At 37.1% G+C, this 17,370-nt stretch overlaps 1 protein-coding gene across 1 annotated transcript in view; it reads left to right on the forward strand.

Moving 5' to 3' along the window:
* Positions 1–17,370, forward strand: part of LOC310891799 (adhesion G-protein coupled receptor V1-like) — a gene marked incomplete at its 5' end in the record, with an annotated part of 33,007 nt that overhangs the window by 944 nt on the left and 14,693 nt on the right. The window contains 10 exons of the mRNA XM_083854023.1: positions 810–890; positions 2,214–2,353; positions 4,741–5,350; positions 6,297–6,512; positions 7,491–7,706; positions 8,905–9,149; positions 9,344–9,525; positions 10,381–11,195; positions 12,621–12,830; positions 17,067–17,197. Of these exons, the coding sequence (XP_083710149.1) occupies positions 810–890; positions 2,214–2,353; positions 4,741–5,350; positions 6,297–6,512; positions 7,491–7,706; positions 8,905–9,149; positions 9,344–9,525; positions 10,381–11,195; positions 12,621–12,830; positions 17,067–17,197 (2,846 nt within the window). The remainder of the gene's footprint in view (positions 1–809; positions 891–2,213; positions 2,354–4,740; positions 5,351–6,296; positions 6,513–7,490; positions 7,707–8,904; positions 9,150–9,343; positions 9,526–10,380; positions 11,196–12,620; positions 12,831–17,066; positions 17,198–17,370) is intronic.

Here is a 17,370-nt window from a genome sequence, read left to right on the forward strand (position 1 = left end):
TTAAACTGATGTTATTTTTTTAAACAATTCAGAAATTGCAAGTGTGGTCCCTTCTGGGAGGATGTATCAGATTTCCTTGAATTAATCCAGCTCTCTGCTATGATTGTATGTGTCTATGGTGCAACATGGTCTCAGTGATTCTTTTGGTAAAGTCTTGAGACTTTTCACGTATTTTGTCTTTTTGGTTGAATAGTTGTTTTGTTAAAAGGAGTCAAACTTTTCTCTTTCAAATTGTTGTGACAGAAAATTTACAACTAACTTTAGTAATCCAGTAACTATATAGCCTTTTTAAAATGAGCCTTCTTTTTGGCCTTTCCAACACAAACACAAAGCTTATGAAGCCCCCATTAGTTAAGTTTTCTGCAGATTTTCCCAACATTTTCACTTTGTGAGAAAATATTAGAATAAGGAGCTTGAGGGACTTTATCGTCTCCCCTACCTTTTTTTTTTTTTTTTTTTTCAATTTAGATTCCTCCATGACAAGCCTCAGTTAGGAGTGAGAAAGGGGAAATACAAAATGGGGACACAAAGAGGGAAAGAGAGGAAAGATAAACTATGTGTATGTGTTTTCTTTCATTCTGACTTCCCATTGCTATTTCCAATGTCATAAATTAAGTAAGAGGTGGCATATGTAAATATTTCAGTCTTTATTAGAACTCCTGTACACTTTCAGAAGCAAAGTTGATACCTTCCTAGAGTGCTTCCCTCTTTTTTTCCTGTTGTCCAGAATAGTTTAAATTTCTCTTTGCTTGCGCTCTGATTTATAAATGTATATATGTGTATATATCTGTATGTCTGTCATCTTAAAGTTGCTGAGCTCTTTAGAAATGATGGCAGTGGTAGTGGTGATGGGAACATGGATTTCTTCCTTCCAACTGTCCATCAGCATGGTAAGCATTTTGGATTAATCTTTATTTCTTTATGCTAACTGTAATATCCCTCATGAACTACACTACTGACACAGTTTATCATAGTGTTATTTTGCTTGTGGTTTGAGATATATCATAGAGTCCTGTCAAAACATTCTTTCCCATTTTAAAAAAGGCTTAATTTCAACAACAGTCAATACTAACCGTAATACAGAAAATAACAGCTTCTCTATCTTCAAAGCTGTATTTTTATAGAACACAATGTAGTTATTCCAGAAGTAGTTAGAAAAATTAGCTTTGTTTGTAAATTTTGTAAAATTTTCTGGAGAGCAAAGAGGAGAGAAACTTTTTAAATTTAAGGTAATTTAAAAATTACCTGACTGTGTGTTTTGATACTTTCTTTTGCCACTTGCTTTATGCTTTGATCTCTGCATCTCAAAAATACTCTTAATAAAAAGTGGTGTTAGCTCTTTTTTTTCTAAAAGAATGCTTTGATTATTTTTCATTTTTGAAGTCTATTTTTGTCACAACATACAGAAAACAAAGATAATTTAATCTTGAGAAAATTAAAAACATACAATATGCAGAAATAAGATGAAAACAAAAGCACCTACTATGAGGGAAACGCTAATGATGGCGGATTTTGAATTAAACCCTAGAGACCTGAAAATATTGTGTTAGCACCCATTATCGAAATCAAATAATTTATTCCACAGTGACAGCCTGATTTTCTGTTTTATTTGAAAATACAAAGGAGTTCAGTTTGAACCTGAGAGTAAGTCTGTGGTTTAACCACTTTTTGGAACTTCCTGGGAAGTGTTGTTTCCTCTTCTGTGTTTCCAGATTTTTTTTAAAATGCCAGGCTCTTTCTCTTTCTAAGCAGCAAGTTATCTCACACAAGATGATCATTACAGTAGTAGAATTTCCTGGACTAGCTTTTTCTTTGTTCCAGCTTCAGTTAAAATAGTACCTGCTTTTGTCCTGTCTGCACTGCTTACACTGTGTTTTACCACGTAACTCTCCCCTACCCTAAATTCTAGTTCATTTTCCTTAATTAGACAAGTAATTTTATTTTTGATCCTCTCTTAAAATATTTGCATTTTATATGTTGCTTTGGAGTGTTGTTCCATAGAAGGGCTGCCAGGACTGCATTATTGAAAGTGAGTTCCTTATCCATGTGGATAATTATTCCACATTTAAAACAAAAAAAAAACACACCACAAAATGCAAAACAGCAGAAATATTCCAGTTATGCTTTTCTGTGTGCTTTTTGTAACAAACTTCCTTAGCTTTTAAGAAAAGATGGTATAAAAAAATAACTCATTTTGGCACTTGCACTTACAGCCAGCTTGGGAATTGCATCCCACATCGTTGTGACTATTGAGGCTTCTGATGATGCTCATGGCGTCTTTGAGTTCAGTACTGAGTCACTCTCGGTAAATGGAACTGAGCCTGAAGATGGAGATAGCAATATTATGTTGCAGGTTAGAAAGTTTTGGGTCTCATATTGCTATGCAATCCTCTTTTATGTCTATTTTACAGAGCATTCTGCAATATTTTTATAATAGGTCTACAGCATTTTAACTTAACTTTATCATGTACATTTGTCTTGACATTTTATACTTCACTTTCTAAAGTGTATCTTTCAGCTTAAAACTAAAATGTTTTATATAAGTTTAAATTTACTTCTACTTGTTTACATTTGAGGTATGAATATTTTAAAGTAAGTGCTGATGACACAACAAATACAGCAAAGCTAAGATGATAAAGATTACACTGTTTTTAAAATTAGTTTATTTTTAACTCATCATGTCAATGACTTTGCACTGTATATAATGGAGGGGCTGGATTGTGTGCAGCTTGCAGTTGGCAATGACATGCTTAAGATCCTCCGGGTAAGGATTAAGGGACATGGAAATAAGTTATAACAATAAGATGAAGTTGTTGTGGGAGTCTGCTATAGACCACCCAGCCAGGAGGACAACATTGCCAAATTATTCTATAATGAACTAAGGGATATCTCTAGGTCATCTGCCCTTGTCCCTGTGGGTGACTTCAACTTCCCAGATGTTAGCTGGGAATACCATACAGCCAATACAAACAGGTACTGGAAATTCCTGAGGCACGTTAACAATAACTTGTTGGTACAGTTACTCTGGAAGCTGACTAAGAAAGGTGCCCTCCAGATTTGTTGCTTGTAAACAGTGAGGGTCTTGTGGGTGAAGTGGTGATTGGAGGCTGTCCTGGCCATAGTGACCATGAGATGGCTGAGTTTAAAATCTTTGGTAATAGGAGGAAAACTGCCAGCAAAAGTTCAGCCCTAGCTATGGAGACAGCAGACTTCAGACTACTCAGTGAACTAGTTTGTGAGGTCCCCTTGGAACCTGCTTTTGAAGGTATTGGAGTCCATCAGTGCTGGTTAGTTAAGTAACACCTCTTAAGAGCACAGGAACAGGCAATTCCAAAGAGTCAGAAGTTGAGCAAGCTGGGCAGAAGGCCAGCTTGGCTGAGCAGGGATCTTATTCTAGAATTTAGGCGAAAAAGGAAAATCTGTGGGCATTGGAAGCAAGGTCAGTTGAACAAGGACTACAGAGGTGATGTTCACTCAGAGTTGAAGCTGGCCAGTACTGTGGGGACAACAAAAAGTGCTTTTTTTAAAGTATGCTAACAGCAAAAGGAGGAGCAGAGAAAACATTGATCCATTACTTGTTGAGGTTGGTAACCTCACAAATAAGTACGCCAATAAAGCAGAGGTTAATGCCTTCTTTGCCTCTGTCTTTAACACCAATGATGGGCTCGGGGACACCCAAAGCTCTGAATTTCAGGACTGTGATGATGATAAACTCCCAGCCAACTTTGAACTTGTGCAGGATTTGCTGCTCCAGCTGGATGCATATAAGTCTATGGGGTCCAGTGGGATTAATCCCAAAGTACAGAAAGAGCTGGCTGATGTCATTGCAAGACCTCTCTCAATAATTTTTCAATAGTCTTGGAGTCTGGAGAGGTCACAGTTGACTGGAATTAAGTTAAACGAGGAAGTGCTGGATTCTGCACCTGGCAAGGGGCAATGCTGGCTGTACGGACAGGCCTGGGGACAAGAGGCTGAAGAGCAGCCCCATGGAAAGGGATCTGGGGGTTTTGCTTGACAGCAAGAGAAATATGAACCAGCAGTGTGCCTTAGCAGCCAAAATGGTCAACTGTGTTCTGGAGCATAAGGCACAGCAATGCTGGATGGTCAAGGGAAGGGATTGTCCTGCTCTGCTCTGTGCTGGTGAAGCCTCACCTCTAGCACTGTGTGTGCTACAATATATGAAGGACATAAACTATTAGAGAGCATCCAAAGGAGGGCTACTATGGTGGTGAAGGGTCTAGAGGGCAAGAAGTATGAGGAGCGGCTGAGGTCCCTGGGTTTGTTCAGCCCAGAGCAGAGCAGGCCGAGGGGAGGTCTCATGGCGGCCTGCAGCTCCCTCACGAGGGGAGCGGAGGGGCAGGCGCTGAGCTCTGCTCTCTGGGGACAGCGACAGGACCCGAGGGAACGGCATGGGGCTGGGACAGGGGAGGGTCAGGCTGGGGGTTAGGGAAAGGTTCTGCACCCAGAGGTGGTCGGGCACTGGGACAGGCTCCCCAGGGACATGGTCACAGCACTGAGCTGCCAGAGTTCAAGAAGCATTTGGACTACTCTGTCAGACATGCGATTTGATTTTGGGTGGTCCTGTGTGGAGTCAGGTGTTGGACCTGATAATCCCTGTGGATCTTTTGTAACTCAGGATATTCTGTGATTCTGTGACTTTGCTGTATGCCATTTTACACTTTTATGTTCTTCTTTCTTATAGTACAAAGAAATACATAAATCTTTGTGTTTTCCACTTAGGTTGTGAGAACTCATGGGGCCCTGTCTGAGGTGACTCTGTATTGGGTCATAGTCTGTGATCTTACAGAAGACCTGGTCTCTGCATATGGGAATGTAACATTTGATGTTGGCCAAGTGAGAGCAAATATTACCATACAAGTTTCTCCTGACAACGTGCCTGAACTGGATCAGGTGTTTTCAGTTTTGATCATCAATGTGTCCGGTGGTCGTCTTGGAAATCACACTAATGCAACATTAACAGTTTTAGCTAATGATGATCCATATGGACTGTTCATCTTTTCTGAGAGAAACAGACCAATAAAAGTTGAGGAAGAAACAAAAAATATCTCCCTGACAATAGTAAGGCTTGGTGGTCTTCTTGGTACAGTAGTGGTTACATACAGAACTTTAGGTGATGATGAAAAGTCACCCTTTCTTCCACCTGATGTTGTTAGAGCAATACAAGGAGAAGATTATATACCCATTACTGGTTATGTGATCTTCGCAGCCAATGAAAGCGAAGCCACAATATCTTTGCCTATTTTGGATGATTATGATCCTGAGAGGTCAGAATCTGTTTTTGTGGAGCTAAACAATACTGTTTTGATCGACAAAGTACAGGATCGGCCAAGTAAGTGTCTTTCATATGTAAACCAAAAGCTTAAATATGTAGGCTAATATTTATATTTAATAGGATAAAATGCAGCAATTGAAATTACAGTAAAATTTTACCTCTGCCTAACTCTGTATAGTTAAGAATCCTGTAAGTTATATGTCAGAGTATCTCACATTAAGTATGAAGATTCTGTGTGTCAGCATATATTTCCTTTACCACAAAATTTTGTCAGGGGTGGACATTTCTTTCTCCCTTCTGCATCTGCTTTATCCCAGGTGTTTTAGGCCAACTGTATTACTGTATTGGTTTTGTGTGCTAATACCTGCTCACCTGTTGTTTCTGTAAAGCACAATGATAGGAAATAAGCTAGTTGCACTTACTGAAAGCGAAAAAAGCCTTTTAAACATTAAGTGGTGTAGAATTGCAGCTTCATGCTGGCTTTTTAGCGTAGAGGATGTTTGCCCGATCAGATAAATTCAGGTCATTACAGCCTTATTTATGCTTAAGAGCTTCTTGGCATGCCTAATTTCCCTTCCCTCTCCCCCATGACTCTCCCACATTAATCTTGATTTTTAAGGGAAACACTACAAAAAATTCTACTGGGAAACTGAAAGGTTACTTATAGTTCATCATTGCTAGTGTAAAATTCTATTGTCCTATGGACAAATAAATAAGTAATTTTGCTAGTACCTCACCTCTTCAAAGAACTGGTGTTTTGTATGCTCCACAGCAGGGTAGAATAATAAGTTAGTAAGAATGTGGATTTTCTGACATAATATAATTCAAACATCAAAAATATGCTTGTGCAGTTTGTAGTTATATTTTGTCCAAATCTAAAATGAAAATTTTATTGAAAGCTAGTAGTGGCCATCCACTAAACTCAGGTGTATGTATATGAACAGTATAGCCATATATAGGAGGCATTTCAGGCTTGCTCTAAGAGGTTTTTTTTATATTTCAGTTGTAAATTCTCCTCGTCTTGGATCAGTGGGTGAGACTATAGCTCATGTAATTATCAATGCCAATGATGATGCTTTTGGAACACTTCAGCTTTCAGCTTCAGCTGTGCGAGTTGCTGAAAATTATGTTGGACCAATCATTAACGTGACCAGAACTGGGGGAATTTTTGCAGATGTTTCTGTGAAATTCAAAGCTATGCCAATAACTGCAACAGCTGGTAAGAAATCAAAATAGCAGAAATACACATTCTGTGTTAAACCAGAAAGAGCATACTGTATGCTTCGAGTAACCAAAGCAAGCAAGTGTGTATTGAATGCAGTCTAGTAAAACAAGTAGAAAAAATACCAAAGTGTGAGATACTTACTGAGTGTACTTAGGAGACAGGAATTCAGGTCCTATAGAAGAGACCTTACATCAAATTTAAAAAAACTCAGAGATATCATCACTGAAGAATCTAGCAAGAAAACTAAGGAAAGGAATTGGCTGTTTGTTTCCCTGGTGGCCACTCACTTTCTCAAAAAAATAAAATAAAATAAAAAATCCTGTAGTAGTATATATAGCTAGTACTTAGTCCTTTGTACATATTTCAACCTACCATACATGGCTTATTTGAGTTTCTTGGAGGGAAATTGAGAGCTGGTGACTCCTCTGTGAAACAGACAAATGTTAAGCACAATTCAAGAAGACTTTTACTTTGCAAATGAAAGGTAAAGCTCTCAGGTGATCCCTGAAAAGCTCCACGAGGGAAGGAGTGACCTTATGTCCTTTAGTAAAATCTCCTTTGAAAAAGGTACTTCTGTTTCATTTTATCTCTTGGAAAGCCAGACAACTATCAGAAATCAAATATAGAAATGTCACAGTTGTGTGATCTTCTCAATGGAAGATAATAATGGACCTTTTGTAATTGCTTCTTGGACTGACAGTGTAAACTCTGTTTTGGCCAAGATGAGATTTATTTTCATCCATCCAGATATCTAAAAGGCACTAGGAAATAAACAATTGTATTTTCTGGGTATGAAGATAAAGAAAAAAAAAAACACAAAAAAACACACCAACATATGAACACAAGGGAATGCAAAAAGAACAGATAAATATTAGTGCTGATAAACATTAGTGATGTTTCATAATGAACCAGAATGCCTTAATATTCTTCTGTGTTTTGATTGTTTTGTTATTTTTTCATGTACAAATCTAGGTGAGGACTACAGTGTAGCCTCATCAGATGTTGTCTTACTAGAAGGAGAAACAAGTAAAGCTGTGCCAATTTATATAATTAATGATATCAATCCTGAAGTTGAGGAGTCCTTTTATGTTCAGCTGCTGAATCAAACGACAGGAGGAGCCTTGCTTGGATCTTTGACGAGGGCAGTCATAACCATTGAGGCTTCTGATGACCCGTTTGGATCCTTTGGTAAATGAGTCTTATTTGCATATTTTCTCTTGTCCAGTAGCAATCTGCTGATTTGTGGGTGAGTTATTACTGGGCAATGGAATAAAAATTTTCAGAATACAAAAAGGGAAGTCTGGATGAACACAGTAAAGGACAAAATAAGATAAACTAAATTAAAACGTGTAAGTAAGGGCAAATGGTGCCCTTATATAGCGAAATTGAAGCATTCAGTCAACTTATATATCAAGATTTTGTGAGACGAAGGTGGATTTTGGAGTCTCCTAATGGGGATGGATTTTAATTTAATTTGTATTTTTTTATCTATTCTAAATGTTGCATTTCTGCAATAGCTTGAAGCTTAAGTTTACATGCCAAAACCTGTTTAGATAGTGCAGTGTCATTGTTTTACAAAATAATCAGGCAAAGCAGGTTTAAATATCTGGGGAAATTGGAAAGTACAAATATGACTTAAATTGCGTTCTTGTATGTTCTGGTTGTTAGTTATTGTAGTTTTTCTTCTTTCTATCATTATCAGTAAAATGGATTGTGGACACTTTCCAAAAATAGTTTCATTACACAGGTTTTGAGAAAAAAATGGTAATTTCAAAAATTTAATGACATTTTAGAAATTTATCTTTTCTATTTATTTTTTCTATTTCAGTATTTCTGGTGTATGTTTTCCAGCCATTTTATTTGACTTACTCTTTCTCCCTTTAGTACCCTACTTTATTTCAGTTATTCCATTTTATCAGCAAAATGTAAAGGAAATTGACAAAAGTAAATAATTCCACATGGATAATTCATTAACTTCATTCTTAACAACTAAAGATTTTATACAAGAAAGACTTATATTTGAAACAATTTAGATGGAATATGTTGACACATTTTTTCCATACGTGACATAAAAAATGATAAAAATTTTCCTCACTGGGAAAAATTACCTTCTGACCGTCTTCTAAAAACTTAGATCATGGCTAGCCTTGAACAATGGATACGTTGGAATAAACTCTTGGGTGGGGGCTGAATTTTCATGCCAATTTTATTTGCAGATAAAATGATACTGAAAGTTCAATTTGAAGTTTAAACCTGATTAACATTTTTTTAATTGTGCAAATGAATGCAATCAAGTGAAATAAAATATATAATTCAGTAACTAGGATGGTGTTTTTATTTTAAATATTACTGTTAATGAAATACACCTCTTTGTGCTGCACTTCAGTGTTCCAGATGACCGAATTTACTGTGGAGGAGCCTGAATCTGGATCAGTACCCATAAATCTGCCAGTAATCCGCAATGCTGGGACACTTGGTAACGTTACTGTTGAGTGGGTTGCTACCATTGGTGGACACCCTGCTGATGAGGACTTGCAGGTTGCCTCAGGCAATATTACTTTTGCCCCTGGGGAAGCCTTTCAGATGCTACTATTGGAAATCCTGGCTGATGATGTTCCAGAAATAGAAGAAGTAAGTCAAGCACTTACATCTTCCTTGAAGATGGTATTAATTTTGACTTGTTCTAGAAATATGTATGATGGAAAACAAGAAATGTTCCGGCAGGAAGGTGCTATAATTTCATGTTATACTTTGCTTGTAATTATTGTTAGAAAAACCACAAATTGTCTAGCTGCATTACTTCTTTTTCTTTTCTTCTCTTTGAGATTGTCCGTGTAGAATTAACTCAGGCCTCCAATGGTGGTGCTATTGGGTTAGATGGCGTGGCAAGTATTATAATACCTGCCAATGATAATCCTTATGGCACAGTTTTCTTTCATCAATCCTTATATCGAGTTCAGGAGCCACTAGAAAGAAATTTGCTGGCAAACATAACAGTCAGGCGAAGGTTTGTATAATGTTTGCTTTATTTGTAATTACTATTTATTCTTCACTTTTGTTTTCACTATAATGTCAAATTTCATGCTCCTCTCATAAAAATATGTGCATCAATTCTTTGATCTGCCATCTCAATGTATTTTCATTTCAAACACATTGTTTTTGAAGTAGATGTCTGTGTATTACATAAATTACTTAAACGTAGTATACATTGAATACTTTGTAGTATACATTGTATACTTTGTATACATTTGTATACATTTGTATACATGTAGTATACATTGTATACATTGTATACAGTAGTATACATTGAATACGCTGAGTTTACATTGGCAATGTAAACTCAGCGTACACAGTGTACTATTCATTTTGTCCGTTTAATCATCAAATCATTTAAACCTGCATGGTAGCCTGTTCCTGTGATTTGAACAGGAGGACAAAATGGCCAGCCCTTACAGGATGAAAATAAGAGAAGGAAAACAGGTTTTATGCATGTGATCCTAGAGGAAGGATGATAAGTCTGGGTGTCACCGGCTTTTTCTTCCTTGCAAGTAAGGAGAGCTGCCAAGTCCTGAAGAAGACTAAGTTAACTCCTAGAACCAAATGTTTACAAATATGCATTCTTAACAGACTACTACCTAAGCTATAAATAATCAAACTTGCTATCCACAAAAAAATAAGATAACTCAGTTATTCTGGTACTAGTTTCAAAGGGAATGCATTTTGATGTGTTATTTGGAATTTTTCAGCAATTCAGAAAGGGTCAGTTGATTTTGTTCACTTCTATTATTAACCCAGAAACATGTAGAATATTAGACATCCTTTGTCAACTAACAGAACTTTATTTTATTATAATGTCTTTTAGTGAGGGAAGATTTGGTCAGCTGCAGATTTTCTACAGCACTTCTGAGACTGACGTTGTAGCTCTTGCTGTGGAGCAAGGTCAGGATATCCTGGCCTACTACGAGCCTCCTGTACAAGGAATTCCTGACAAACCATCCAAGACCAGAGTGAATGTGTCAGCAGCAAGTGACCCTGTGTATTCCTGTGCAGCTCAGTGCCTAAAAGAACAAGCATGTTCAGCCTTTACATTTTCCAGTGCCTCAGGGATTCCTCTCTGCCTTTGGCTGACGTCAGATATCAGCCCATTAACTAACAACACTTCAGGGTTCCGGACCTACAAGAAAAACGTTACCAGTGCATTCGCCCTCTTCAGCACACAAGCCATCGCTGGCAGTGATTATGAACCTGTTACAAGACAGTGGGCCATAATGCAGGAAGGGGAAGAGTTTGCAAATCTAACAGTTACCATACTGCCTGACAGCCTGCCAGAACTGGATGAGAGATTCACTATAACCCTTTTGAAAGCAGAACTGATGAACGTCTCAGCCAGCTCAAAAAACCAACCAACCATAGGACAGCCAAATACCTCCACAGTTATCATAATGATGAATGGAGACGCATTTGGAGTGTTTAAGATCTACAGTGTAAGTCCCAATGCAACAGAGAAAGGTCTGTATGTTGAAGTAGAGGAACGTCCTCAGACCAACGTGCAGCTAATGATACACAGAACAGAAGGCAGCCTGGGACAAGTGACAGTGGAATGGCGTGTCATTGGTGGGACTGCTACTCCAAACTTGGATTTTATAGGTGTCGGTGAGACTCTGATGTTTGCTGAAGGTGAGACAAGCTCTCGTTTTGGCTTCTGTTTTGTAAAACTAAGAAAAAGAAAAAAGAACGTGACAAGTACACGATACTGTGGATGTTTTGACAACTGATATCTTCTTCTTAGGCTAAATTTTCCTGAATGCTAAGGATACACGTGCAAAAGAGTATGGTTGTTCATTAGCATGTAGCATTATCTTGCAGAACACACACAGTGGTAGCAAAGCACAATGAAATATCTAAGCACAATAAATACCTAAGGGTTTTTATTAAAGAAATATTGCAGTATAAATATTGCACTATAAAGATTTCCTTTACCACATAAGTAAGGATTAATAAAGTCGAAGATAGTTGTTACAGCAAGGATAATGGAAATGAGAATCAGGCCTAAGTGGTCTTTTGTTAGCCCTCGGTCACTACAGTACTAATTTTTCATGACATCTCTTTAAATTCTGAGATCATATTGTAACATAACAAAACATATTTAAACGTAACATAACAGAACATATTTAAAAGAATTGCAAACAGGACAAACAAGTCCCTCTCAGACATTACTTAAGTACCATGCAGCATGCTGTATTTTATGCTGTATTTTATTTTTTCAAAGTCTGAGTTAATCGAACTGATATTTTGAAAGCAATTTCCAGGTGCGTAGTAAAGATTCTAGTGTGCTAGCTTGATAAATCATCTGAATAGTAAGGCATGGCTGCTGGCAATGATTGTGAGGCTGACATGTAATTACATTACCAGTTACAAGTTTAGTAAAAACTGATTTTGAAGTATTTTGAAAGACAATCTAGCAGGAAATACATATGTATTCTGTAAATTGATATTCTGATGATCATAAAACACAGCTGGGTTATGCACACGCACTGAACAACAGGATTGTGTTGTAAATTTTAATGGATATATAGCGACTAGAGATTAACGGTGTTTGCTGCTTACATTATTATTCTTTGATAGTCCCAAAGGCAAGGAACTAACAAAATGTCATCCCATTTCAATGCATTCCCTGGCTCAGTAAATGTACTCATATTGAATGTACACCCTTGTGTAAATGGTTCATCGGAGAGCTTAGCACCTGGCAATTTATTTTTTTTTCAAGAATGATATTCCCCTTTTCTAAGTTAAATTTTAAAGTCATAGAATTTGTAATGAAAATAAAGAATTCTAGGCACTCCGAAATAATTCCTATATAATTAATTTCTACATAGTATATTTAATGATGTGATCGTTTTATTGGCTTAATGTGACTGATCAATAGTAATTAGATAAAATTTCATAATGACATTCACTGACTTCCAGAAAGGTAAATAAGTTTGTTTCATGCAATTTTAATATATTTTATGTATTTAATTATTTTCAAAATGAGATGATTGAGTCTTTTAACAAGGTGGTTTCCAAGTGGACACACGGTTGTATACGTTCTTCTCCTTGTAGGTGAAACAAAGAAGATGGTCACGCTGCCCATTATAGATGATCCAGAGCCAGAGGATGATGAAAGTATTGAAATCAGCCTGGTCCATACTGAAGGAGGGAGTCGAATTTTGCCCAGTTTTGACACTGTCACAGTGATTATTCTGGCAAGTGACAATGTGGCAGGAATTATAAGCTTCCATACAGCCTCAAGATCTGTTATTGGTTGTGAAGGTGTGTTCTTTGTGTTGACCACGCTCAAATTTTAATGCCAGTTTCCATCTTTGTGCTTTCAGTTGATAATGACTCACAATGATTGTGTTTCACTGTTCAGAGAACACCAGCAAGAAGTGAATATCCACATACCTGACATGTACTTTGAACTCTTGCAAGCATTCATAGAATCACAGAATGCTTAAGGTTGGAAGGGGCCTCTGGAGGTCATCTGGTCCTTTCCCCCTCAAGCAGGGCCACCTAGAGCAGGTTGCTCAGGACCATGTCCAGGCTTTTGAGTATCTCCAAGGAGGGAGACCCCACAATCTCTCTGGGCAACCTGTGCCAGTGCTCCCACACAGCACAAAAGTGCTGTCTGATATTCAGAGGGAACCTCTTGTGCTCCAGTTTGTGCCCGCTGCCTCTTGTCCTGTCCCTGGGCACCACTGACACGAGCCTGGCTCTGTCCTGTTCCACCCTCCCTTCAGGTATTGAAGGACACTGATGAGATCCCCCTGAGCCTCCCCTTCTCCAGGCTGAGCAGTCTCAGCTCTCACAGCCTCTCTTCCCTTCCCTTGATCACCTCGGTGTCCCTCTGTTGGAGTCTTCCCAGTACGTTTAGGTCTGTCTTGCACTGGGGAGCCCAGAGCTGGACCCAGTGCTCCAGGTGCAGCCTCACCAGTGCAGAGTAGAGGGGAAGGATAGCTCTCTCAGCCTGCTAGGGATACTTGGCCTAATTCAGCCCAGAATGCCATCAGCCTTCTTAGTAACAAGGCATGTTGCTGGCTCCTGCCCAGTGCAGTGTCCAGCAGGACCCCAAGCCCTTTCTGTCAAGCTGCTCTCCATCAGGGTGCACGCCCTGGTGCCTGGGGCTGCTCCCCGCCAGGGGCAGGACTCTGCCCTTCTCTTTGTTGGCCTGCACGAGGCTCCTGCCAGCCCGCTTCATGAGTGCCAACATACACACACCTAATAGTCATAAGCAAATCAGATCTATCAGCGACTTACAAAGAATTTAAAATATTCTAGAAAACATTCCTGCAGAAACACTAGGGTAACATCTTCCCTTTGTCTGTCCCATGAACCTGATGTTTTTTTATGGCAGATGATTTGGGAAGTAGCAATTATAAGAGAAAGCAAACATTTGAGAAAGAACAATAATAATTTGGTATGTACTAAACATTTCTACTATTGTTTTAAAGAATACACGGCATGTTTCATCTACAGTTTGATGCAGTTTTGCATAGGATGATAATAGTACTGGTGGTGATTGCTTTAGGTGGCCTTTGATGGAATCTCAGTGTATTGCAGTATCACGTTTCTCTGATGTTTGAACTGATGGGCAGGGAAAGTTCACAAAACAGGAACTTGTCCCCTAATGTGTGCACTACATTTTCTGTTTGAAGAAAAATGGCTTTCTCAACCAAAGGTTTTTTGTTTTGTTTTCCCAACATGAAAGGGCATCATAACCTTTGGTTTTTTATCTAGGTATGGTTTGTGTTAATTCTGTGCCAAGCCAGATGTGATATGATTAGCTAAGAAGAGCTGTTAATGAGCACAAGGAATTAATACAAACTGTCTCAGTCCCAAAGTCCCTGAATACTTTCAACTGGTTAAATGTTATTCATAGCATGCTACCAAATGCTGGCTGCTTGAAACTGAAGTACTTGGCTATAGTTCTATTATTATATATAGTTATTATTATATTATTTTTCCAGGTTGTGAAAAGAAATAGTTCATTGCCTTCCAGCCAGAAACAAAACAAGTGAACTAAGTGTCTTTGATTAAAAAAAAAAGAGAGAGAAAAAGGGAGAAATAGAGAAAGAGCAAAAGAGCTAAGGCATTTAGATTATTTTAGTTTGTCAAAATATTTTTTTCATTCGAAAGCAAAATTTACCAGACATAAATCCAAATATCATTACTTTTACAGTTATTGTGTTATTGAAAATTTTCTGTTAAGTGAATACATTTTGTTTTCACAATGTGCATGTTATTTTTTACCTTATTGAGGATAAGTGTAGTATTTTTTATTGGACAGGGGTCTGCGACAGTTGTGTAACTGTATTACAAGAAAATGCACTGCAGTAGCTTAAAGTAATGAGGAAGAGGAGAGCGGCTGATGCTCCCTTCTTCACAGCGATAAATACCCACCTCTTTGTTTCTCTATGTAAGAGATGCATCACTTATTAAGTCACAATGTAGAAATGTAAAAGTATGGATAAGGATTAAATATTAAAAAAAATATTGAATTTAGCCTAATAACACTTTCAATCTTCAGAAATCAATTAGTGTTCATATTAGCATTTCTTCTGGATAGGAATACCAAAAAAATCTTGGTAAAGCTGGTAGGAAACATGGATCAGTAAATAACTACTTGGAATCTGTAATAATGACTTCAAGTTTCTTCTCAGTGTTTGGATTATAGTGGAACAGCTTTCTATATCATAAAGCATTTTTCCCAGTCTTCAATGAAAATTCATTATAACTTATAGAGATATATTGAAATAAGCTTTGCCTTATTTGTGTGTGTGTGTGTTTTCCCAATGGTACTAAACCATTGAAACCACTTTTCTTTTAAATCTTTATTTCTTTGTAATGGATATGCAAAATTCTCAAATAGAACATAGTGGATTGCAGTGCAGTGTTAAACACTGTAATGATTTAGCCTCAGAGGAACCTGTAAATTGGGAGTCTACCATCCAGATATTTGACTGTAGAAGTGGAATCCTTGTGATATCAATAAATTTTGAATTCCTTAATTTTCTTAGAAGCAACATGGACCAACTTAAGCCAAAGATGTCGACATCAATGTCGACATCAATGTTGACATCTCTGAGACTTAACTGAAGTTTGAAATGTTGGGGCTGAATAGCACATTTATGTATTTGAAAATGGGTGTATACAGTTTTTGTATTACTTCTTTACAATATTAAATTTTATTTAAGTATATTAAGGGCTCTTGAAGTTAAGAATTCCTTTCTCTTTCATTGGTAGCCAATATACATGCATATCTCTGACTCTTCCTTACAAAAAATAAATGTAACTAGAAAATTTTCAGATTTTTCTTGCCAGTTTTAGCTGTACAATGCTGTACAATTCTGTAAGGTAATACAGTAGAATAGCAAGACAGCATCCTAAGTTGCTGCTCTCTAAATTGCATAATCAAAGGGACTAGTTGGGCAGCATAATGTTATTATAACATTATCTTATGTTTTGTTAATTCTTCAATAAGCAAAAGAAATCTCATGTATTGTTTTCAAAAATCTCAGAATTGTAGATTTCTGCATATTTCATGTCTCTGAAAGCCAATGCAGGACAAAATGTGCTGTTGAACTTAAATTCTGTGGACCTGAAAAATGCATATGAAATATGAATGCCATGTACCTACCTATTATAAATAACCATCTGTCCTCTATTGTGAATGTTTTGCAAAATATTGCCTACTGATCTATTCCATGTTGATATAACATGCTAATTTCACATGTCCACATTTAAAATATTTAATGGAAATTTTGTGAAAAACTTGTGAATATAAAACAATTTCCACATTTTACAAAGCCTACTAAGAGGTCTACTCTTTTTAATTAAAGTGCCTTTGGGGTTAAATGTTATAAATGTGCAAAATACCATAGTATTTGCTTCCTTTATATGCACATTGTCCAGCAATACTGATTACCTCTGAGATTATAAGAAATTATTAACATTTTCTGAATGTTTTGTTTTCTAACAGTGACCATATTTGTAAGTTCGAACTCACATAAATGGAACTTACAGATAATTATAAGCATTTTTTTCTGCATGCATTGAATAAAGTCACAAGACAGTGCAAATGTTCAGATAATGTGTATTCTTTCCAGGGAACTGTTGTAGAAAACTACTATTATTGTTGGTACATACAGTAGTTACTGTTTTGTACAGTTTACAGACTTGTATTGCTCTAATGTTTGCGCATGTTTTCATGAACATTCCCTTTCTAAGTTATTCATCTATACCAAGTTCCCTCATATGTTCATAATTATTTCCAAGTGTGAACTAAAAACAGAAAAAAAAAAACTAGAAGAGTTTAAGTTTAGGTTTTTCTTTTCAGCATTAAAAGTGAATGTGGTATATAACTACTGTGAAATTCAAACTGACAAAAATAGCAATATCTTTCAGGAAAAATACTTTAACTGTGTGATGCATGTTTTTGACCTCTCATTTTTATAACCAACATGTAGAAGAGGAGACCCTGAAACACTGCATCTTGTCCTTTATTCCTAGGAGAACAATTACAATTCCACATCGTAAGAACTCCTCCAGGACTGGGAAATGTTACTGTTGAGTGGAAGATAGTAGGACATAATGTAAAACAAAATTTTGCAAACTATTCTGGAATACTTTTTTTTCCTGAGGTAAGTCCATAAACAGTGATGTTGGCTACAGGAAAATAGTGTGATTAGAACTGATCTGAGAAAAAGTGTGCCTTTTCAACAGTCCTTCTTTCTTGGTTTGATTATTTAATTTCTCACTTTTTGACTTACAAACTGGAGGGAGCTTACAATTCTTGATACTTAACTCTTCTTAA

The sequence above is a fragment of the Anser anser genome (assembly GCF_964211835.1).
Source record: "Anser anser genome assembly, contig: HAP1_SCAFFOLD_100, whole genome shotgun sequence".
Classification (NCBI taxonomy): Eukaryota; Metazoa; Chordata; class Aves; order Anseriformes; family Anatidae; genus Anser; species Anser anser.